General features: G+C 43.6%; 1 protein-coding gene across 7 annotated transcripts in view; it reads left to right on the forward strand.

Annotated features, from left to right (window-relative positions):
* The window catches only part of NSMCE2 (NSE2 (MMS21) homolog, SMC5-SMC6 complex SUMO ligase), a 303542-nt gene that overhangs the window by 243268 nt on the left and 35127 nt on the right, over positions 1 to 25147 (forward strand). For all 7 annotated transcript variants that reach the window (XM_033202648.1, XM_033202650.1, XM_033202649.1 and 4 more), the window contains one exon: positions 24941 to 25041. In XM_033202648.1, coding sequence (XP_033058539.1) covers positions 24941 to 25041 — 101 coding nt within the window. The remainder of the gene's footprint in view (positions 1 to 24940; positions 25042 to 25147) is intronic.

Below are 25147 nucleotides of genomic sequence, written 5' to 3' on the forward strand. Positions count from 1 at the left end.
CAGGTTTTTTTCCACTACTCCTTCATGCTCCTGGGTCTGCTGTTGACTCAGGATAAACAGACAAAGTTGTCTGTGTCTGTACTTTCTCATCTGTATTGTAGAGATAATAACTCCTGACCTTAAAGGGCCATTGTGAGGTTAAATTAGTTAAAGGGTGTTCAGTTCACTTTGTCCTTTACTCAGAGTCTGTTCTTTAGACAACTGAAAGGGTGCTAAATTAAGCCATTTTGCAGAGAGGTCTGAGTCATCTAGTGGCAGCTGTCTGTGCCTCACTGGAGGTGCTTTGATCATTGTCATCTAAATGCATGCGTTAAGTACTATCTGTAGCACAGCGCTCCAGGCTGTGCTAAGTGAGTTACCCAGATAATGGTCTCTGCCCTTGAGAACAGCGCAGAGGCAAGGGACATAAAGGTTATTCACACAGCAACAGAATAGGGGATCCATCAACACTGAATTCAGAGAGCCTGGGAACGTGGGGACACCCATTCTGTGCCCCTGGCTTAGAGAACCAAAGTGCTGCAGCTCAGGTCACATGGCACACTGAGAGCAGGATGTGTGACCCACCCAGGCTGAGTCCTTCCCACCTCCCCCTGCTGGAGGGGAATTGTTTTTCTCACCAGTTGGAACATAGCAAGTGTCCATTATAGTCAATCTGGAAAGGCTTTAGTTTGGAGTTGGTTTCAAGGATGTCTTGAAATGAGGCTGTTAGAGCTCAGAGGATGGTGGGCAGACTATGTGTATGAAGGATTGGGCCAAAAAAGATTATGAAGTATCTTTTTTTTTTTTTGAGACAGAGTCTCGCTCTGTCACCCAGGCCGGAGTGCAGTGACCTCCCAGGCTCAAGCAATCCTCCCACCTCAACCTCCTAATAGCTGGGACTACAAGATGTACATCACCACATCCAGCTAATTTTTTATTTTTTTGTAGAGGCGGAGTCCCACTATGTTGCCCAGGCTTATCTCAAACTCCTGGCCTCAAGCAGTCCTCCCACCTCAACCTCCCAAATTGCTGGGATTACAGGCTGAGCCACAGTACCTGACCTAATTGTGAAGTATCTTGAAGCAATCTGGAAAGAAGTCTTGAAGCAGTGGATATGGTTCTTGAGGGTGTTTTGTACCACAGAGCAAAGTCCCAACAGGACTCTGAGAAGGAAGCCACCCACTCAGAATTACTGCCGAGGGAGGGGCTGTAATGACACATGATGGAGTGAGGAGGTATGGGAAGCTGCTCTGGAGGGTTAAGGAAATCATTGCCACCATTTTTAGACAGCGATTATGTGCCAAGCCCCATGTTTAGCATTTTACATAAAATGCCTTTATCCTCAGAACAGCCCTAACAGACAGGTATTTTCATCTAGACAGGTGTTTCCCCTGTGCGTATGACAAAACACACTCATTGTAGGTAACTTGCTCAAAAACACAGAGGGGCTGAAGAAGGCAGTATTTAAGACCCTGCTGGATCCTTCCAAATCTGTCTGCTACACCTTAAGCCCTCTCCAAGAATATTAGAGATAGTTATGGATAGCCAGCCAGGAGGTAACTCAAAATTTTCACTATTGTCTATAAACAAACAAAGGAGCAAAATGGGGGATGATACTCCATACAGTGTGGTGGAGGGGAAACCACACAAGCTCTCTCTGTTCTGAATTATGCCCAAGAAAGGATGAGCAGAAAATGACTAAGGTTCCTTGTTTGGCAGATCATTGACCTGGTGACGTGACCCAGTGAGATAGAGGGGAGGAAGGATCTCCAAAGGAAGATAAGCATAGGTCATTTATAGTAAGAGTTACTGATGATTAGGGTGTTTAAGAACTAGGCATTGCTCAACCAAAGGGGAAAGTTCAAAGTGAATAGGTAAGTTGGTGTGTCATCTAAAGAGATGATGTAGTGTCATCGAATGAGATAGAGCCTCAGAAAACATCACTTTTGGATCTGTGTACATATGGCATTGTACTAAGACACTGTAGCATGGAAGTGAATAGATAAGAATTAGAAAAATTACAAACTAGGAGAGGACAGATGTTATCACACCACACTTTGTAACAAAGGGAGAAGAGTAGGGAAAGTTAAGCCTGACAGGACCCCTCTCCCAGTAGAAAGGGACCATTGATATGGCTTTGAAGATAGGAAGGACAGAGCATTGTGGCAGAATGTAAAAGCAAACACCTCTAGTATCATGCAATCCAGGGAAGAAGGTAAGGAAAGGAAGAGACCTGTGAGCATTTTATTATGTGCTGGGCATATGAAAATCAATTACTCAGTTAAATTCAATTCAATACTCAGTTAAATACTCAGTCCTTACAGTAGTCCTGCCAAGTAAGTCTTGTCCCATTTTACAGAGAGGGAAACTAAGACTCTGAGAGGTCGTCATTTTCCCAAGATCAAACAGCTAGGGGAAGCAGGATTGCCCCAGGTCTGACTCTGAATCCCTTGCTTCTGCCACACTGCTTCAGCCAGAAGTTGGAGAAGGGGAAGGAGGATTGGTTATACGCAGAGTCAGAAGCTATGAGAGGGTGATGAGGATCAGAGTGGATTTGGAGAAGTGATGAGGATATGGGTGGCTTTGTTGGGTGACACTGCTGCAGAGTAGAAATGGGAGAAGTTGACCACAAGGAAATTCACATGGTTGGGTTCACAGTTTCATCTGCCATGTGTGGCATTTTACTACCTGGTATATGGAAGATTAAATGTTAGCTGCTTTTAATTCTCTCTTTGGAGAACTGTGAGTTCCTTTTTGAAGAAATTCTTTGCAACCCACTTTTAGTCTACATAGTTGGGCTTCCAGGTTGATGCATCTTCAGATTATAGTTCCAAGAAAAATACTCACACCAGTGGGTGGTTTTTCACATTTTTAAACTGATCGTCCTGTTGGCAACATAGACATTCATCCATTCATTCCCATCTGGGAACTATGGGAATCTTCTCCTCCAGCTAACACTGTGATTTGGTCATCTGTGTTTAGTAATATCCTAACATCTGATCTTCTTGCCTTTTTGGGTGACATAGGCTTCTTATTGTTTGTGAAATTATGGGTTTGCATGAATTGCAACTAATGGTAGAGGTCTTTGAAAAAATAATTATAATTTGAGAAAATGGGGTTAGCCTATATTAAGTTTCTGTAGTCTTGAGGTATGGAAAGAAGAATGGGCAAAGATTTGCCCTTTAAAGTAAGTTAAGAGTCCATAGCACAGTAAGAAGTCTGTTTCTTCTCACTGGGAAAACATATTCCAGCCACTGATTTAGCTTCTGTTATTGTTGCTGACTTGCAACCCTACTCCCCCTCTAAGTCTATGACAGGTCTGAACATAATTCTTCTTTGTAGTCCATTGACTCTTATAAAATAATGCTGTGATTATAAGGTTTCCTGAATACAATTTTCAGAATGTTAGTAATAACCACATTGCACCTACCTGCCATACTTGGGTAATCATCTCTGTTGCTCAATTTACTTAATATTCGTCATAGTGAAACATGTTTTCATCACTTGAAATCCAAATTTTATTTGCCAGATTACTAATGGCCACCTATTTCTGTAACATAAGGTAGAATGTTGTGCAAGTTTGACTTGCAGATACTGTATGTTGACTCTTGAAAACAACAGGTTTGGCCGGGCGTGGTGGCTCATGCCTGTAATCCCAGCCCTTTGGGAAGCTGAGGCAGGCGGATCACATGAGGTCAGGAGTTTGAGACCAGCCTGACCAACATGGAGAAACCCTGTCTCTACTAAAGATACAGAAATTAGCGGGGCGTGGTGGCAGGCGCCTGTAATCCCAGCTACTCGGGAGGCTGAGGCAGGAAAATCTCTTGAACCTGGCAGGCGGAGGTTGCAGTGAGCTGAGATCGCACCATTGCCAGTGAAACTCCATCTCAAAAGAAAGGAAGGAAGGAAGGAAGGAGGGAGGGAGGGAGGGAGGGAGGGAGGGAGGGAAGGAAGGAAGGAAGGAAGGAAGGAAGGAAGGAAGGAAGGAAGGAAGGAAGGGGTTTGCCTGGAGATATCAGTATAAGGAGTCATTTGAATTGACAAAGTATTCATGAAAATTTCTGTTTCTTTTTAAGATAGTCTGATTCCTCTCAGGATAAAATGTTGATAATGATTGAAAGGATAAAGCATTTAAAACTGGAATGGATTTTTGATACTAGAGAGACTACCCTCCTTCTAATTCTCATCCCTTTTCAGGCTAGAGAGGAAACAAGGTGGAGAAAGATGGTATACATGATGTGACCTCCCAGGTCACATAGCTGACTAGTGGCAGAGCCAGGAACTTTCAGTCATTCTGGTGCTGTTTCCACCAAAGCAGCATTTTCTTCTAAATGGCAGTCGTCTTGAAGGCACTGTCTTTTTCTATCTAGATGTTGGGTGGGAAAAAAAAAACTGCCTTTTATATAGACGCTCTTGGGAACATTTCTCATACAGTGAGATCAACAGAATGCAAAAATTTCTTCCTGCAGGATCTCCCAAAGTCCTCTTGGCTTGAATTTTCTTCTCACTTTTCTTTTGAAAAACTTTGTTCCTTTTGCACCTTGGAAAAATAAATCTTGTTTGTCCTGACAGCAGTGTGCAAGCATCTATTGCATCAAAATTCCCAAGTGGAGTAAAAAACAATGGTCCTTTTCTGAATTTCGTTAGCAGTAGCAACAAACATTTCATCATAACCTCAGAAGCAATACAGAGAAGAAAAGAAAAATCAAGTTAGCAATTACAGCTAACATCGTGTACCCTTTCAAAATTTGAATCTGTTGTCAGTAGTTGGGTTATAAATGAAATTTATTCTAGGAGTAATAAATATGGTATACATGATGAAACGGAATGATTATGGAAAAGGTTTCTTGACAAGGACTGAATTAAGCTATTATGGTGCTTCTGGCAGCATCTCAGTTTAGGCCAAATATTTCTAAAGGATTCCCTGAAAACTAAATTCAAGCTCTGCCCTAGATTTACAATTGACATAAAGGTCAAGGATGAGCAGGCCGGGGAGAGCACAAAGTGCCTCATCACAAGATGTGCCTTACCCTGAGACATCCTGTCAAAACTGTTCTGTGTTGGTAATTCACATGGGGAGAGGATACGTTTTAAAAAGCCTCTGGCACCTCACTGCTGTTGGAGGAAGGGTCACTGCTCTGCAATGTCTTCTGTCAGGTCTGCCTTGAGTCCTGTCCACCCTCAACTTTCTCTCCTCAGCTTACAGTTCTCCAAATGCACCTGGTCTCTCTATCCTTAGGGGCAGGAGTGAGCTCCCCGCACTGCTTGGGACGGTCCTTTTCCTCAGGAGTCCACTGCAGAAGCTCACAGAATTTATCCCATGTATGCTAATGGCACTGTCTGCCACAACACTAGACTAGAGTCCTCTGGATTGGGGGCTCTGTCTTGTTTATCTTGGTTTATGCAGAACCTACGAAACATGAAAGGCACACAGTAGTGGTGGGTGCGTGGTTGGAAGAGGAAGCATGCAGGCAAGCTTCTGTGTAGCTTACATTTCAGAAGACATTTAAATAATCATAATCCTGGGAAAATATTAAGTAACATTAGAAAAGCTGCCCTTCAGATGCTTCTATTCCCTAGTGTATCATCATGGACAGAATGAGGCATTTGTACATATCATTAGAATTGCTGCCTTCAAATCCCTCCACTAAGAATGGCAGAGTGGCAGCCGTGCTTTCTCTCACACTTTTGCCTTTGCTCATCCTACTTCCTTCTCCTTCAGGATTCCTCCCACTGTCACTGTGCCTCCAGTCATTTTAAGAAGCCCCTGGTGAGTTCTCATGGCCCCTGAGCTTGCCTCTCTCCTGGTGCCTGTCACACTGTGCCACAATCGTGGGTTTCCTTGTCTATTTCAACCCCATCCTCTGTGCCTAGGAAATGGGAGGTGGTCAGCAGACATTTACTAAATGAAAGTTGCATGAGTCATACCTTGGGCTCCTGAATGAGGAAGAGAAAATAAATTTTCTTTAAATTTTGCTCCTGATCCTGGGAAACCATAAGCCTCCAACACTGTAGTTTTTTAATACAGCGTGACGTTTGACCATATTTAGGGCTATAAGTTTGAGTTATCCAACCACTGTGAAAATGCCACTCGGCTGTCATTGTGAAACTAGGTTAAAGTTTCAAAGCCAATGCTCTTTACCGTTTAGTGACAATGGTTACTTACGTTTCTTGGCCATCTTTATATTACTTCTGAAAAATAAAATAACTGAATTAGCTCTGAAAAATATGAGAAACAAGTCCTATTGTTAGTATTCCCTTCTCATCTATAAATCTGTTGTATATTGAACATATTTGACTGCATTTTATTCTTTTTACTTGTTCCTGCTTTGCCATTTTGATCTCCTTAGATGCCGAATTATATTTTTGGAATGAAACAGTCATCAGCTTTTTTATCATTAGCTATTTTACTATTTAATTTAGAATAAAGCACAGAATGATAAAATTAGATACAAGAGGCCACTATGTGTCATCAAGTAACCTAATCTACTTTTGGTAACAAAAATAAAATTCTCTTTAAATAATTGCTAGCTCATTTTGAACCAGCTTTGTTCAGATGAATAGCCCTCAGTCTGGGTGAAGAGGATGAGAAACTCATCTCTCCCTCACAAGGTCTTTCCAACAATTAAAATTATCCTTTTCTTAATTTCATTCTATTGCTCCTAATTATGACCCTGATAATTAGTGTGCTAATTACATCCCTTGTATAATTTCTCTGCCTCCTTGATATTCACCCTTCATTTATTTTTAGCCTGCCTCCTTTATTTGCTCCTGAATTCCCTGCTTACCTGTTCCCTCACTGGGCATGTGGTTGGGGGCCTCAAATTGAGAGAGAGGCTTTCCCAATCACTTTAACCAGTCGCCTCTCCATATTTTTTTCTTTTGTCTTAAGGCGATTTTTAGCTAAGGAATAAAAGTGTAGTTAGAGTAACTGGAAAGCCGCAATCCAGCCTTGTCCTTCTACGATGCTGCGGGAGGGGCACTCATTACTTGGTGCGGGCTCACTACCTACTGCAAGACCCAGATGTCATTCACATGACAGGTTGCAGATTATGCTAGTGACCCAATAGCATCATCTTCATTATGGGGTGAGGAAGGTCACTATTTGGGAGCTTTATGTTTTCCTGTAGAATTCATAAAGCAAGTTCTGAGAATCTTTTTCTTCTTTTTCTCCTTTCTTGTTTCCTCTGTTTTGTCCCGCTTATGACTGCAGGTAGTGTGTACACTGTAGTGCTAGGAGTCAGGCCCCTAGGCTTTGAAAATAAAAAGCAAGATCAACCAGTCACCCTGCCTTGCCCTTTCAGGAACTATTTCCAGAGTTCTCCTTATGTGGTTTTTGTTACTGCGTTGATTCATTTATTAGTGTTTTTTTTCCTCTAATAAGGGCAAAACACTTGATCCCATCTTCACAGTATCCTAAAGATACAGAGAAGAAGAAAGTGATAGCCTACAGGAAATTTGACACCTATCCCCCAATTTATGGCAGAGCCAAGGTCCAGACTTAACCTACCCTCCGGAAGTCCATTCTTGTATGAAACTACAGTACAGTTCTCTCTGGGTCTTGCAGAGCACTCCTTTACTCCTTTGCAGAACAGGTAGAGGGTGGGCAGAACCAATTTGAAGCCACTAAGGACCCTTTAGGATTGAGAGTCCATGTGCAATGCGCTGGGATGGGAATCTAGAAATGGAAAAAAAGAAAAAAGAAAAAAGACCTATCTCTGCCCATGGAGCTTACAGATTAGTGGGGTAAACAGCCACACAAACAGATAATTATGAATGATGTGTTTGATATGTTCATTGCCTCGGGTGGTGGGGGGGTTAAAGGGAGACTCCTGGGGACTCCTGAGAAGTGTTCCTAGAGGAAGGCAGTGGCCTTGATAAAATGCCCTCATGGACTGCTTCTCAGCACTCTATTTCTGTGTGGCACAGCCTAGGCTCATAGACATCACATTCTCTGTGATTCTACTTGTGCTCACTCGTATTTGTCACCTGCCCTGGAATATGTGAGCTTTCGGTGAGAAAGAACATCTGTCCCTCTTGACACCTTTGGGTGTGGGTAAGGAAAAGAGTAAATGTTCCATGCTAAGCATATTGTTAAGCGCTGCGAATGTCATGAAGGAGGAAGTTTGAAAAGTGTGATTTCTTCATGTTTACAAAATGAACAAATGACTCAGATCTGTTGTACACATTCACAAGAGCTGTGTCCTAAGCTGATCCTGATTTTGAAGTCACGTGTCTTCCTTTGCATGTGGGGAGGATTTTAAAGAGGATGGAAAGTGGACAAGGAGGGGGTGGGTGAGAGGAAGGAAGGCTTAGAGGCAAGGACTTTGTTCTAGGACGCTGACTCAGTGATGCCTTCCCTTGGGCTCTGCAGAAATAAAGATTTTCCTCATCTTTTAGCTCCTTCCTTCCCTCCTCCCTCTTTCCCTCCCTCTCTCTCACTTTCATTTTATTTCTTCCTTCCAGTCAGCAGGATTTTGTGGGGTATGTTTTCTGTTAGGCTAACTTCAGACAAGACCCTGAAAACTAAGTACAGATGACATCACAGATCAGTGTCCCTTCCTCTTGGAAGTTCAGGCAGCCCTGCCCCGATTGTCTCTGACCACTTTGCCAGGCTGTGGAACTGAGCTACATTTTGGGGGTTTCACCCATATTGTTGTTGACCGGATTGTTAGGCTTCACTAGATTTGCACCCTCAGACTTTGATCTTTTTAATTTCTTACGGATTGAATACCCTTTTGGGATTGTTCTCCTGACTTTTTTTTTAAACATGAGTACATTGTGCCACTAGAAAGAAGAATGTTTAAACGGATCCAAAATAAATCTTGATACTCTCTATCAAATGCATGTAAAAAGGAAAAACAAGCATGTTTCATTAACACTAAGATTCCAGGGCATCTGCTAATGATGGCGCTGAGTATATCCTATGCGGCGACATATGTGATTAGATTCGGGGTCAGTGGGTGGGGGGACGTACTCCAGTCATTACAGTTTTGAGGACAGTGCTGGGCACCGACAGATGTGACAACTTATAACACAGGTACTTCCTCCTTCACTGCACTTTATCCCAAAATGGACATCTTCAGAGGTTCTTTGCCTTTTATCCTTAAAGGATTTGAGAAGCTTTCAGAAACAAATGATGATACCAGGGCTAGATGTATTCTGTTATTCAAGTCTGACATTCTCTACAAGTATTTTGTTATTGTTTGTCTAGGCCTCTGAAATTAGAAGAGACAGAAGAAAACATATTATATAAATTTAAAATGCGGGCCGGGCGCGGTGGCTCAAGCCTGTAATCCCAGCACTTTGGGAGGCCGAGACGGGCGGATCACGAGGTCAGGAGATCGAGACCATCCTGGCTAACACGGTGAAACCCCGTCTCTACTAAAAAAATACAAAATTAGCCGGGCGAGATGGCGGGCGCCTGTAGTCCCAGCTACTCGGGAGGCTGAGGCGAGAGAATGGCGTAAACCCGGGAGGCGGAGCTTGCAGTGAGCTGAGATCTGGCCACTGCACTCCAGCCTGGGCGACAGACCCAGACTCTGTCTCAAAAAAAAAAAAAAAAAAAAAAAAAAAATTTAAAATGCGAATTAGCCAGGTGTGGTGGCACACGCCTATCGTCCCAGCCACTCCGGGACCTGAGGTAGGAGAATTGCTTGAGCCCAGGAGGTCAAGGCTACAGCAAGCCTAGATTGTTCCATTGCACTCCAGGCTGGTGACAGAGCAAGACCCTGTCTACAAATTAAAAAAAAAATTATAACACACAGCCTTGTAAGCGATCCAAGAAGTTTAAAATATTACAACTGCTTTTAAGATAATACATCTAGAAAATATGAGGGATTGAAATGGTGTCACAGACCTTGTCTTACCCAAAACTGAAACGTTGCAGTTTTAAAGTTGAGCAATTGTCAATCTTAAAGTTCCCTTTTTTACTATGATGATCTCTGGACTTTATTTCATCCTTTGTTTCAGTTTGACTAATTGAATAAACAAATCTATCCACCCTCATTGCCATCAGTCCTACTTATCTCATCAGTATTACTTGGTCTCATGAAGAGTACTAGATATAAAAAACTCAAGCTAAATCATTACTCTCCAAATATCTCAATCTTGATTCCTCTACTCCTAGTGCAAACATGCAGTAGTCATGTCACCTTTGGGAGGCCTAAGTGGGCAATCACCTGAGGTCAGGAGTTCGAGACCAGCCTGGCCAACATGGTGAAACCCGTCTCTACCAAAAATCCAAAAATTAGCCAGGCGTGGTGGCGTGTGCCTGTAATCCCAGCTACTTGGGAGGCTGAGGCAGGAGAGTCACTTGAACCCAGGAGGCAGAGGCTACAGTGAGCCAAGATTGCACCACTGCACTGCAGCCTGGCCTACAGAGCAAGACTCCATCTCAAAAAAAATAATAATAAAATTGTACTGAGCTGACAATGGGCTAGCAGCCCTCACTCTCGGCGTCTCCTCGGCCTTGGCGTCCACTCTGGTGGCACTTGAGGAGCCCTTTAGCCCACCACTGCACTGTGGGAGCCCCTCTCTGGGCTGGCTGAGGCTGGAGCCAGCTCTGTCTGCTTGTGGGGAGTGTAGAGGGAGAGGTGCGGGCGAGAACCCTGGCTGCAGTGCAGTGGTCACAGGCCAGTGTGAGTTCTGGCAGGCACCCGCACGGGCTTCGGCGGGACTGCACTAGGAGCGGCAGGCCACCAGCGGCCCAGGGCAGTGAGGGGCTTGGCACCCGGGCTAGTAGCTGCGGTGGATGAGCCAGGTCCCCTACCAGTGCTGGCCCTCCAGTGCTGGGCTTGCGTTCTCGAACTCTTGAGCTCTCACCCTCTTGAGCTCTCACCGGGCCTTAGCTTCCTCCTCGTGGGGCAGGACTCAGGACCTGCAGCCTGCCATGCCTGGAATGCCCCTGCCTCAGCTCCCGCGCAGCCCAAGCCTCCCCCATGAGCACCGCCCCCTGCTCCCCTGGCGCTGGGGCCCATCAACTGCCCAGGGGGTGAGGAGTGTGGGTGCACAGCATGGGACTGGCAGACAGCCCCACCCAGGGCCCCTGTGCAGGATCCATTAGCTGAAGCCAGCTGGGCTCCTGAGTCTAGTGGGGACTTGGAGAACTTTTATGTCTAGCTAAAGGATTGTAAATGCACCAATCAGCACTCTGTGTCTAGCTCAGGGATTGTAAATGCACCAATCAGCAGCCTGTCAAAATGGTCCAATCAGCTCTCTGTAAAATGGACCAATCAGCTCTCTGTAAAATAGACCAATCAGCAGGATGTGTGTGGGGCCAGATAAGGGAATAAAAGCAGTCTACCAGCGCCAACCAGCGGCACCCAGCTTGGGTCCTCTTCCTGCTGTGGGAGGTTTATTTTTTAGTTCTCTACAATAAATTTTGCTTGTAGTTACTTTTTGGGTCCATGCTGCCTTTAAGAGCTGTAACACTCACCACGAAGGTTTGCAGCTTTTCTCCTTTACTCCCGAAGTCACCAACCCACCGGAAAGAACAAACTACTCCAGATGTGCAGCTTTTAAGAGCTGTAACACATACCACGAAGGTCTGCAGTTTCACTCCTGTCAGCAAGACCACGAACCCACGAGAAGGAAGAAGCTCCAGACACATCTGAACGTCTGAAGGAACAAACTCCAGACACATCATCTTTAAGAACTGTAACACTGCGGGGGTCCATGGCTTCATTCTTGAAGTCAGTGAGACCAAGAACCCACCAGGTGCGGACACAGTACTACATATACATTTTAATTGCAGTTTTTTTTTTACTTCATGTAATGTAAGCATTTGCTTATGTTGAAAATTATTTTTTATAACTTACCAGATTTTTTTAAACCAAGAAAATTCTAGAGAAACTAAGTTTATGAGTCATAAGAGTTCTCAGTTTATAAGATACTTATAAGATACTTCTCCAATGTTTCTCTGTTATAAAAACAACAGTAATTAAATGTCTGTCCCACCTCCGTAAAGTCAACGAACTTAAAAAAAAAAAAAAAAAAAAACCCTTTTTTTTTTTTTTTTTTTTTGAGACGTAGTCTCTCTCGCCCAGACTGGAGTGCAGTAGTGTGATCTCAGCTCACTGCAAGCTCTGCCTCCTGGGTTCCTGCCTTTCTCCTGCCTCAGCCTCTTGAGTAGCTGGGACTACAGGCGCTTGCCACCATGCAGGGCTAATTTTAGAGAGTTTCACCGTATTGGCCAGGATGGTCTCGATGATCTGACCTCGTGATCTGCCCGCTTCAGCCTCCCAAAGTGCTGGGATTACAGGCGTGAGCTACTGCGCCTGGCCAAAACTCCACATTTTTGACAACCAATTACTACTGTACTTTTCTGGGAACATAGATAGATGGTTTCTGGCCAGGAAAGATAATCAGAGATGATCTAAAGAAATGTGTGGAGTTTATTTCTTACACCAATATGTTCTCCATCATCTTTCTTTTTGGTAATTTGCTTTTGTATGGAAGTGAAACAGACTGTGGAGTAGTATGACCTACACGGCATAATATGGCTTGCTTTCTGGAAAATCAGTAATTAGCTCAAGGACCAAATTGTCTTATGCTAAGATGTTTGTCTTCAAAACAATCCTCTTCACTATTTTCATCATCTTATTGTGGTAAATTTGTACATGACAGTATTCAAAGCATTCTCTTACTTCAGCAGTCATTCATTCACCAAACATTTATAAGTTCCTGTACATTGCCTGGCTCTCTGAGAAGATGAAGCTGAATCAGAGAGTTCCTTCCCTTAAGGAATCCACATTCTGGTAGGGAAGATAGAGAAGCAAACAAATGATTACAGTAGGTACAAAAGGTACCCTGCAGTCCTAAGGAGGAATCACCTCTGCCTTGGCACTCCGCAGAGGAAATGCCTGAATTGAGTCTTGAAAGGTGGTCAGAGATTACTAGGTGAACAGATAGCAGCAGAAGCACAAGCTAACATGCTAAATATGGGTGAACTGTAGTCAGTCTGGGATGGATATGGGGCATAGGATTGAAGTGCGTAGAGTAGGAGATGAGGATACTTACTCTGGGGCCAACTAGTGAAGAGTCTTGTCATGCTTAGAACGCCGTGGTCAGCCAGGCGTGGTGGTTCATGCCTGTAATCCCAGCACTTTGGGAGGCCAAGGCAGGCAGATAACCTGAGGGCAGGAGTTCAAGAGCAGCCTGCCCAACGTGACAAAACCCCGTCGCTACTAAAAATACAAAAAATTAGCCGAGTGTGGTGGCGCATACCTGTAATACCAGCTGCTCAGGAAGCTGAGGCAGGAGAATCATTTCAAGCTGGGCGGCAAAGGTTGCAGTGAGCCAAGATCGCACCATTGCACTCCAGCCTGGCCTATAAGAGGGGAAACTCTTGTCTCAAAAAAAAAAAAAAAAAGAAGGCCATGTTTTAGAAAGATGACCAGCTGGAATAGAAAGAATAGACTGGGGAGACTGAAGCAGAGAGATTAATAAAGAACTTTTTCAGTAATCCAAATTGGAAATGCTGGGGGTTTGAAGTAGGACAGCAGCAGTGAAAATGAGGAGGAGACAGAATCAAGATAAAGATGGAGAATGAACAGGGTATATGAACAACTTGCATGTACTGTCTTGGGTACCTGCACAGGTGGTATTTACAACACTAAAATAAGAGACCATAAGAAGAGTGCAAAGGGCACTCCTTATCTTCTGATCTTTGCTTTCTTCAGACTTTACTGTGGATGTAAATAATGGAAAGTTGTAGACCTTCTCAATGCTCACTAATCAGACTTTCCCTATTATGTGGTCTTCCTAGTTCATTACCCAGATAAAAGAAATAGAATGTGTGTATTAGATTTTCTGTTTCTGCTTGGTGACCATGATCATCAAGCCTTTTCTTCTAAGAGGTATTAAATGCAGGTGCTCAGTTTGGGAGTATTTCCAGTGTTTATTGGTTTGAAGTGGATATTGTATGACCAAATCTTAACTGACTGATTTTTGTCCTACCAGTTGAATGTGCTGAGTTTTGATTATTTTAAATCTAATATTTGGACAGTATTTAATAACTAGAGGCAAATTAATAACATGATGTCAGCTGAGGACAAAGGACATGTCTGAAACAACAGTAGATAAATTATAAGCACATGATAACATGAAAGGGTATATCTTATTAACTTGTCAGCTCATTTGGAGGAAACTCTTCATTCAGTTTACTTTCAAAATCTTCAGAGGAGTGTGTCGAAAGACCCATGGAAGTGGAAGCTGACAGAAAAAAAATTGAAGATGCTGATAGTGCTGTGTCAGCTATCTACAGCTTGCTATTTGCCAGGAACCATGCTAGGAACTTTTCATACAATAACTCACTTAATCCTCAGACAGCACTATGGAGTAAGTACCATTAGTATCTCCATTTCATAGCTGAGAAGATTGAGACAAAGAAAGAAAGAGTAATTTGCCCAAGAGCACTCAGCTGATAAAGTGATAGAACCAGGCAAATCCAAGCAGGCCTGTTTCCAGAGCCCATGTTCCTAAATACTGTAATCCTCATTGCCTCAATATCCTTCCTTCCTTCTTATCACACCTCCCTAGAGAGCCTGGCTGAGTCATTACTAGGAGGTTCACCTTGAATCTTCACCCTATCTCCAGAGATACTTATGTACTTTGTACAAAATGTATACATTTCACTCATCACACAGGATGTAAATATTCATATCTGTCTCTCCTACCAGACTCATTCTTATTCCTCTTTTTATCTATACCTGAAATTTGATGTAGTGCATGGCACAGAGCAAGTGTTCAATAAATGCAAGTCTAGTTGAGTTAGCTTCACTTGAACACACAGTGCTTGTCCTCAAAGAGTTTTCAGTGTATCTGGAAAGTTCCAGATGGAAAGAGAGTTCCATTCACATGAAACAACAGAATAAGAAAGAAGTTTGGGCTAAAAGAGTGTGGTATAGACAATGGATATTATGAGATTTCAACGAAAAGAGATTGGCTATAGAGATTGGGTTGGGTAGATTGAGTTGCATTGGGTTAGACTGGATAGAGATAGCTTCTCCACGTACATAGAATCTGAGATGAGGATGGATTATAGTTAAGAGAAGAAAAGGAGGAAGGACATTGATCAGAATGTTGACCTGAGGTGGCAATGAATGAAATGCTCACATTTAAGGAGGTGGTAGAGTTGTTTAGAAAATGTACGTGGAAGGATCCTCCTCATTGACCCAGATCAGACATCAGCTCCTTAGAGAGGCTGACTCTGTTCTCTCTCGAGACCTTCCTTCCACAGTATCTTGTATGTGCATGAAAAAGAACACTTCACAAGAACACTTTGCTTTGTAGGTGTCTCTTCTGTGTGACTGAGCTCCCTGAAGGCAAGGATTATTTTTCACCAATACCAAGCATGTCTAGCACATAACAGTGGTAAAAATAATAATAATAATAGCAGTAGCAGTTTTATAATTACAGAAGAATATAATGTTGATTTTAATAAATGCATATACAAAGTAAGTAACATATTGGATCCTTACTGTGTTCTAGCCATTTTTCTAATTACATTATATTAATCCAACCTGTGTTCAAGTATTTTTGTTGAAATTTATGTTTGTTGAACTTTGCCGTCCTGTGAGGGTTGTAACATCTAGGGAATCTTTCATTGTGTAGGCGGTATCTGATCATGACCTCCATCTGAATTCTGCAAAAGCTCTTCACATACAGCAGAGTCTTAGCTGGTATCAGGGAGTATTGGAACTGATATGGTTTGGCTGTGTCCCCAACCAAATTTCATCTTGAATTGTAGCTCTCATAATTCCCATGTGTTGTGAGAGGGACCCAGTGGGAGATAACTGAATCATGGGGGTGGTGTCCCCCCTACTTTTCTCGTGGTAATGAATAAGTCTCATGAGATCTGATGGTTTTATAAGGGGAAACCCCTTTCACTTGGTTCTCATCTCTCTTGCCTGCCGCCATGTAAGACATCCTTTTGCTCTTCCTTCATCTTCCTCCATGATTATGAGGCCTCTCCAGCCATGTGGAACTTTGAGTTCCATTAAACCTCTTTCCTTTAAATATTACCCAGTCTTGGGTGTGTCTTGTTCAGCAGTGTCAGAACGGACTAATACAGGAACCTAGGATTCAGTTTCCTGCAGAGGGGAAATGGCAACATGGCCCAACCAAACAGCTGGCAGTCAGGACAGGCGACCAGTCCCATGAGGAAACTGAGGTACAAAGCTGGACACCCAAGAGTACCAAGGAGTGGATCTCAAAGCAACACACACACACACACACACACACACACACCCCACATAGCTCTTAATTCCAAATCAAAAGACCTGAGCCTGCTGAATATCTCATTTTCCACTTACAGCCTAAGATGTGTCTGAGTCCACAGGTGGGGTCACTGGTAGTCCCAGCTATAGGTTACTGAGTAGGAGAAACAAATCAGGGATTGGCACAGATACATACTCACTTGCTATAACTAAAGAATTTCAAACTTGGAATCAATGTGCTTTTGCACATTAGCATGGCCCCCAAATTTTCCAGGCACCAGCTCAGCCTTTCCAAATAAACTGTCTTTGGAATAATGCAAGTAAAATAATATGGGCAGTCTAATAAGCATTTCACGCAGGCAACAAATATTTGTAAAGTATTTTCTTCATATGCTACTTTCATAGTTTCAAGAGAAAAGTGATTTTAGGAAAATGTTCAGGCTTAGGCCGGGCATGGTGGCTCATGCCTACAATCCCAGAACTTTGGAAGGCCAAGGTGGGAGGATCTCTTGAGGCCAGGAGTTCAAGACCAGCCTCAGCAACATAGTGAGAGCTTGTCTCTATTTAAAAAAAAAAAAAGGAAAAAAAAATATGTTCCAGCCTAATTGAAAAAGTACATAGCAATCAAATTTTATTCCCAGCTGGCATAAAACTTTCTAACTGGTAGCCAAATTTGGGATGCCTGAAGACAGACAAGTGACTAATGCTAGGGCTGTGTGTGGCCAGTACCAAATGTATTTTCTGACCACAAGACCATGTCTGGATTCTCCTTTGTAATTACCACACAGCCTACTGTAATTTTCAAGCTTATATTTACTTCCTGCCTTTGACATGTAATTCAGGGTCCAGGACTGCACCCCGAGCGAGAGTGAAGTCCTCTCTGTCATTTGGCTAAAACCTATAAAATCATCATTGTGTGAGGATGTGTGTATGTGTTTGTGTTGCCACGTCTGCTAAATATGTTAAGTGTAATCTTGTGAAAAATATGCCCACTCCTGCCTTGTTGGATGAGCCACTTTGCTTGTCAGATGTTTATTGAACACCTACTACCCTATGCCAAGGACTATTTTAGACTCTAGGAAACATCCGTGAGCAAGAGAATGAAGGCCCTGCTTTCTTGGAAAAGAACAAGGGAGGGGGAGTGGGGAGGAAAGGCAGAAAAATAGCACTTATGGACATGTGCTATGCAGAGAACAAGAGTGGTGTGATAGAGTAAGTCTGTGTGGCTTCTTTAGCTTGGGACATCAGAGAAGCCTTCGCCAAGGAGATGACATTTAAACTGACATTTTAAAATGACAAGAAGGAGTAGGACAGGCACAGAGCAGGAGGAAGAGCATTCCAGACAGGTTAGTGTTAAGGCCCAAAGACAGGAGGAGCTTGGCATGTTCCAGAAACAGAAAAGGCAAGTGTGCCTTGAGAATGGTGGGAGACAGGACAACGGAGCAGAGAGGTTGCGTATTAATCCATTTTCATGCTGCTGATAAAGACATACCTGAGACTGGGAAGAAAAAGAGGTTTAATGGACTTAACGTTCCACATGGCTGGGGAGGCCTCACAATCATGGCAGAAGACAAGGAGGAGCAAGTCACGTCTTACATGGATGGTGGCAGGCAAAGAGAGAGAGAGAGCTTGTGCAGGGACACTCCCCTTTTTAAAACCATCAGATCTTGTGAGACTTATTCACTACCACAAGAACAGCATGGGAAAGACCTGCCCCCATGATTCAATTGCCTCCCATTGGGTCCCTCCCGCCATGCATGGGAATTCAAGATGAGATTTGGGTGGGGACACAGCCAAACCATATTAGGTTGTCAGGGACAGAGTCACATGGCGCTGTCTAGGCCACTGCAGGAGGTGGACGTGGCAGGCTGTGGCCCTTCATGAGGGACACTAGTTAGGAAGCAATTGCAGAGTGCTGGGCAGGCAGTAGTACTGGTTTGGAAGGGGCTGGATTTGGAATATGGTGTAGAACCAGAGTCAGCAGAACCTGCCAGTGGATTGGATGTGAGGAATGAAGAAAAGAGAATAACCAAGAATGATTCAAAGGCTTTGGCTTTGAGCAAGTCGGTGGCTTGTGACTGAGAAGAGGAGGATCAAAGGCAGAGCTGGTTGGCCCTTCCCTGAGTCATAACTGACTAACCACAAAAACTGGGAACTTACATTTTGGGGTCCAATCATTGCCCTCACTGCACGTCCCATCCAATTTTACATTATTGGACCATATTTGTAGACCTTTGGAAATACTACTTCAAACATATCCAGGGTTTCTTCTTCCTTTTGGTGTTGATTTTGTGATATTACAAAATACATATATATATTCAAGTTACCTAACTCTACCTTGCTCCATCCCTCATGGGTGTGCTGTAAATGTTAGTTCTTGTGCAGGCTTCCTGCCTCGGCACAAGTAGAGGTCCGAGATCAGTCCATTGGTCAGAAGTTGGACAGGTGGCATATGCTTCTAACAATATTGTCTATGTATATAGAAAATAATATGACTAGTTTGCTTGCTTTTCTACTTATAGTTAGGAAAATTTTGTAACCTCTTTACTAAAGATTAAACTGATTTAATCCGATTGTTGCTTTATTATAAAGCAGATATTTTCTACACTTGCCTTAAAAATATTATGGGGTTGGCCAGGCATGGTGGCTCACACCTGTAATCCCAACACTGGGAGGCTGAGACAGGCAGATCACTTGAGGTCAGGAGTTCGATACCAGCCTGGCCAACATGGTGAAACCCCATCTCTCCTAAAAATACACAAAATTAACCAGGCATGGTGGTGGGCACCTGTAATCCCAGCTACTCGGGAGGCTGAAGCACGAGAATCACTTGAACCCAGGAGGCAGAGGTTGCAGTGAGCCGAGATTGTGCCACTGCAACTCTAGCTTGAGCAACAGAGCAAGACTTCATCTCAAAAAAATATATTTATATTGTGGGGCTTAAATTTTCTTGCTACACAATAGGAATAACAACATAGTTATTCTTCATGGGTATTTTGTTAGGAGTAAGTGAAATAATGTATACGATGTGCTTAGCACAGTAGCTGCTATATAACATTCAGTAAATTTGAGGTATTACTATCAATGAAATAACAATTTGGGGCTGGGTGCGGTGGCTCACGCCTGTAATCCCAGCACTTTGGGAGGCCAAGGCAGGCAGATCAACTGAGGTCAGCAGTTCGTGACCAGCCTGACCAACATGGAGAAACCCCATCTCTACTAAAAATACAAAATTAGTCAGGGTGGTGGTGCATGCCTGTAATCCCAGCTACTCGGGAGGCTGAGGCAGGAGAATGGCTTGAACCCGGGAGGCGGAGGTTGCAGTGAGCTGAGATCGCGCCATTGCACTCCAGCCTGGGTGACAAGAGCGAAACTCTGTCTCAAAAAAAAAAAAAATTGGGAGCAGAGGAGCTCCCAGAACCAATACACAGATTTTAGTATTCAAATGAACCAGTCAGAGAAAATAGAACAACACATTGATTTATTAAATTCCTGCGCGACTTTGGACAAAACCTACACTTTCTTTGGATCTCAATTTTCTCAGGTAAATGCGAGACTTAGAACAGATAGATAACCTCAACTTTAAAACTTCTGTGTTTCTAGTAGATGATCAATATTTTCTCTCCCATCTTCCTTTTACCAAGCTTATCACAAACTTTTGTCTTTGGGTCATCTAAATCAGTATAAGTGATACTTATTGCCAGATGTGACCTTTTGTTAGCACAATGGAGAATCCCAACGCTCATGTCAATTTCTATAAATATAGATTGAGAGTGAGGAAATGTTCTGTCTCTAGGGAAGTTTAGTTATTGAGAATCTTTCTCTTTTTAGACTCTTGGTCTGTGGTCTCTTACTCACTCGTGACATTCTTCCCCAGTCTCACTTTTGTTACCTTTTTCTTTCGTGATCACTGATGCTGGTAGCCACCTACAATTTTGAAGTTCCCCACTCAGCCTTCCCTAGTAGTAGACATTGCATTTGAGTTGTGCTTTCTTACTTCCTCTACCTTTTGAAATTTAAAAATAGGAAAACAAACCCACAGTCTTTCACATCAGCTGAACTCTGTTATTCATCTAACAGATTTTCTGGTGAATTCTATGATACAACGTATACAGTCAGAAACCAGCCATCAGTTCAGAATCAATGGTGTACAAAATTAAGAAAGAGCTACTTTTATTTTTACTCTTAAACACACGATCAGAAATGGGAGGCAGCAGCCCATAGGAGGAGGCTTTGAAAAGTGAATTCAAGGGAAAGACAGCTCCTGGCCTTCTCCTTGGCTTTTCTCCTTACCTGTCCAACTTTCCCAAGCCATGGTGAAGAGTCAGTAGACTGATAAAGGGACTCTCTTAGGAGTCTAACTCTTGCACTATGAATTCCAAAGACAGGCCCTAAGAAGCATGAAAACCCATCATAGCCATGAGCAATATAATTTCCAGAGACCCCACCCCCAAGCAAACATACTAAATGTGGTACCTGCCCTATTAAATATCATTTTAGGACGGGCGCGGTGGCTCACGCCTGTAATCCCAGCACTTCAGGAGGCCGAGGCAGGCAGATCACAAGGTCAGGAGTTCAAGACCAGCGTGGCCAACATGGTGAAACCCCCTCTCCACTAAAAATACAAAACTTAGCTGGGCCTGGTGGCGGACACCTGTAATCCCAGCTATTCGGGAGGCTGAGGCAGGAGAATTGCTTGAACCTGGGAGGCAGAGGTTGCAGTGAGCCGAGATCGTGCCATTGCACTCCAACCTGGGCAACAAGAGCAAGACTCTGTCTCTGTCACTCAGGCTGGAATGCAATGGCATGATCTCCATTTACTGCAACCTTCACCTCCCAGGTTCAACCAATTCTCCTGTCTCAGCCTCCCGAGTATCTCAGGTTATAGGCGCCCACCACCACACCCAACTAATTTTTGTAATTTTTTTTTTTTTTTTTTTGAGACAGAGTCTTGCTCTGTCACCCAGCCTGGAGTACAGTGGCGTGATCTCAGCTCACTCCAAGCTCCGCCTCCCAGGTTCACACCGTTCTCCTGCCTCAGCGTCAGGAGTAGCTGGGACTACAGGTGCCCACCACCACACCTGGAGAATTTTTTGTATTTTTTTACAAAAAATATTTGTGGAGATGGGGTTTCACTGTGTTGGTTAGGCTGGTCTCGAACTCCTGACCTCAGGTGAACCACATGCCTCGGCCTCTCAAAGTGCTGGGATTACAGGCGTGAACCGCCGCACCCAGCCTTGCTGTCAAAATTGAGTTTATGAAGAAGTAAATCCAGCCCTACATATTGCTTCCAAATTATGTATTTTTGATTACCAAATCGACAATTAATGAAGTTAACTTCACATTTGCATAGACCTTTAACATTTGGTAATTTCAGTACTATTGTTACTCTGTTTTGAAGCCAATCAATGGTTTTTAAGGTCTCAGATGTTTGTTTAGCTCCCTGAAAAGCTGGAAGCCCCAAGGCACTGCACCTTAATGCCCAGTGGCTAAAAATGCTCTGACTGGTTATGCCCAAGCCCTGAGATCTTCACTGCCTTCTTCAAAGAATGAGAGCTGGTTTAGGGGACAGCAAGCTGGCATACAAATACACCAGTCTACTCCAAGAAGGTGACTCTCTTTTTTTTTTTTTTTTTTTTTTTTTTGAGACGGAGTCTCGCTCTGTCACCCGGGCTGGAGTGCAGTGGCCGGGTCTCAGCTCACTGCAAGCTCCGCCTCCTGGGTTCACGCCATTCTCCTGCCTCAGCCTCCCAAGCAGCTGGGACTACAGGCGCCCGCCATGTCGCCCGGCTAGTTTTTTGTATTTTTTAGTAGAGACGGGGTTTCACCATGTTAGCCAGGATGGTCTCGATCTCCTGACCTCGTGATCCGCCCGTCTCGGCCTCCCAAAGTGCTGGGATTACAGGCTTGAGCCACCGCGCCCGGCCCGAAGGTGACTCTCAAAGTAATTGGAGGCAGAATCCCTGTGTTGCAATTAATTCACTAAGTTACCTTGAATGAGAGCTCCGCAGCCCTTTCCTTGCCCCTCAGTACAGCTTGAGCATCCCTAATCCCAAAATCCAAAACCCACAATGCTCCAAAATCCAAAACTTTTTGAGCACCAACATGACGCCACAAGCAGAAAATTCCACATCTGACCTCATGCATCAAGTACACACGAGTGTTAAAAATACTGTATAAAATTAGCTTCAGGCTATGTGTATAAGCATTATATGAAACATAAATGAAATTCATGTTTAGACTTGGGTCCCATCCCCCAAGATATTTCATCATGCATATGCAAATATTTCAAAGTCCGAAATCCGAAACACTTCTGGTCCCAAGCATTTCGAATAAGGGATACTCAACCACTAGTGCCTTTGCAAACAAACACCTTATCTGGCCTAGGTGATGGCCCACAGTCATCAGTTCTGTGGAACCAAAAGTTATGCACACCATCTGAACCAGAAACAAGGGCTTCCTCTCACACATTAAGAGGAAAGCCATTTTTATGTCTGTATTATTTTGCCAAAATTAAAGAAGGAAGGGAAAGGAGAAAAGAGTAGGGAAGGGAAAGGAGAAGGAAGGAGAAAGGACTACACCATCAACACATGTTTAGAAAGCTGCTGATCTTTTGGCTGAACCCCATGGCTCATTCTGTAATCCCAGCACTTTGGGAGGCCAAGGCAGGCAGATCACCTGAGGTCAGGAGTTCGAGACCAGCCTTGCCAATATGGTGAAACTCCATCTCTACTAAAAATACAAAAATTAGCCAGGCATGGTGTTGCACATCTATACCCCCAGCTACTCAGGAGGCTGAGGCAGGCGAATCACTTGAACCTAGGAGGCGGAGGTTGCAGTGAGCCAAGATCACACCATTGCACTCCAGCCTGGGCAACAGAGTGGGACTCCTTTTCAAAAAAAAAAAAAAGCTATTGATCTTTAACTTCTGTGCAAAATTACAAGTATCTTTTCTTCAGAGAGAATGGCTTTTTTTTTTTTTTTTTTTTTTTTTTTTTTTTTTTTTTTTGAGGCGGAGTCTCGCTCTGTCTCCCGGACTGGAGTGCAGTGGCCGGATCTCAGCTCACTGCAAGCTCCGCCTCCCGGGTTCACGCCATTCTCCTGCCTCAGCCTCCCGAGTAGCTGGGACTACAGGCGCCCGCCACCTCGCCCAGCTAGTTTTTGTATTTTTAGTAGAGACGGGGTTTCACCGTGTTAGCCAGGATGGTCTCGATCTCCTGACCTCGTGATCCACCCGTCTCGGCCTCCCAAAGTGCTGGGATTACAGGCTTGAGCCACCGCGCCCGGCCGAGAATGGCTTTCATGTGAGATACTCCCATCATCCCATTCAAAGGTTGTCTATCATCTGTTTTTGGTTTTCTTTTGTTTTGTTTTGTTTTTTTCAGTTGGGGGCAAACGGGATATAATGCAAAGAACATCAGTTTCAGAAGCAGCTCATGCTCTGTTTAAAGCCAGTCCTGTCACTATCACTCAGTGGTTCTCAAAGTGCAGGCCAGGGAACTCCAGGGTGCTCCAAGGGTCTTTCGGAGTGTCCATAAGGTCAAAACTTCTTTATAATAATAGTATGATCTCATCTGCCTGTTTCACTCTCATTCTTTTCATGAGTGAATTTTCCCAGAGACTACAGGATATGTGATATTGTGACAGATCGAATGCATATGCAGATATCAAAATCCAACTGGCTGCTATGAAGCCAGACATTCCAGATATTTATAAGAATGGAAAACAGTGCCATTCTTCTCACTATGTATGTCTGTGTGTATAGGGGGGATGTTCTGGAAATATAATTTTAACTTTTAAAATGTTGTTTATGGTAACATGTACTGGGATTATTGTTATTTTTAATTTTTTTTTTTTTTTTTTTTGAGACAGAGTCTTGCTCTGTCACCAGACTGGAGTGCAATGGCGGGATCTCGGCCCACCGCAACCTCCACCTTCTGGGTTCAAGTGATTCTCCTGCCCCAGCCTCCTGAATAGCTGGGACTACCGGCACGTGCCACCACACCCAGCTAATTTTTGTAGTTTTGGTAGAGATGGGGTTTCACCATTTTGGCCAGGATGGTCTCGATCTCTTGACTTCATGATCCGCCCACCTCGGCCTCCCAAAGTGCTGAGATTAAAGGCGTGAGCCACTGCAACTGACCTTATTGTTATTTTTTTAATGAATTTTAAATTCCACAGTCTTAATGTCTAATCTGCTAAATATTGATGAATATAACCCACATAGAAAAAGCTTCAAAGAGTTCATACCTACAACTAAAAAGTTTGAGAAGCCCTGCACTACCTAATAGTAATGACTGTTTATTGATTATTCCTCTGTACCATGAGCTGTGCAAAGCATACCACATTCTTCATCTCTTTTAATCTTCGCCACAAGCCTGTAAAGCAGAGGCTTTAAAAAAGCGCACCTTTCTAGCCTAACGTCTCACCACTGGACAAGAAAGAGATAACCAGGTCGGTTCTCTGACTCTGAAGCCACTCTCTTGGTCACTTTCTCTATAACTTTAGAAAAAGAGTTTTTTTAACTGCTCTGAGCCTCAGTTTCCTTATCAAAAATAGTCAGAATGAGGTACCCCGTAGTGTTCTCTGAAAAGCAGAAGAGTTTCTATGCATCCAGTCCCTACCTACATGGGGCCAGCACCAACTTTACCCCCAGAAACTCTTCACCTCCTTTCCTTCCACTCCTTCCTTTTCTTTGACATTAGACCAGGGAGGCTTATCAACTGTCCATTTTCCTCTAGATGGTCTTCAAGCTGACAGAGAAGCTGACGGAACAGAAGGAGTGGATGAAGAGATGATTGTGACCCAAAGTCAGACCAACTTCATGTGCCCCATTACACTGGTACCGCTTCCTCCTCCTTCCCCTGAAAGAAACACGATTCACTTCACAGAGGCAGAAAGATTCCTGTTTGCTTTCTGGTTTGATTTCACTTAGGGAGTTAAGGAGG

This window comes from Trachypithecus francoisi, unplaced genomic scaffold (genome assembly GCF_009764315.1).
Source record: "Trachypithecus francoisi isolate TF-2019V2 unplaced genomic scaffold, Tfra_2.0 Lachesis_group7, whole genome shotgun sequence".
In the NCBI taxonomy this organism is placed as follows: domain Eukaryota; kingdom Metazoa; phylum Chordata; class Mammalia; order Primates; family Cercopithecidae; genus Trachypithecus; species Trachypithecus francoisi.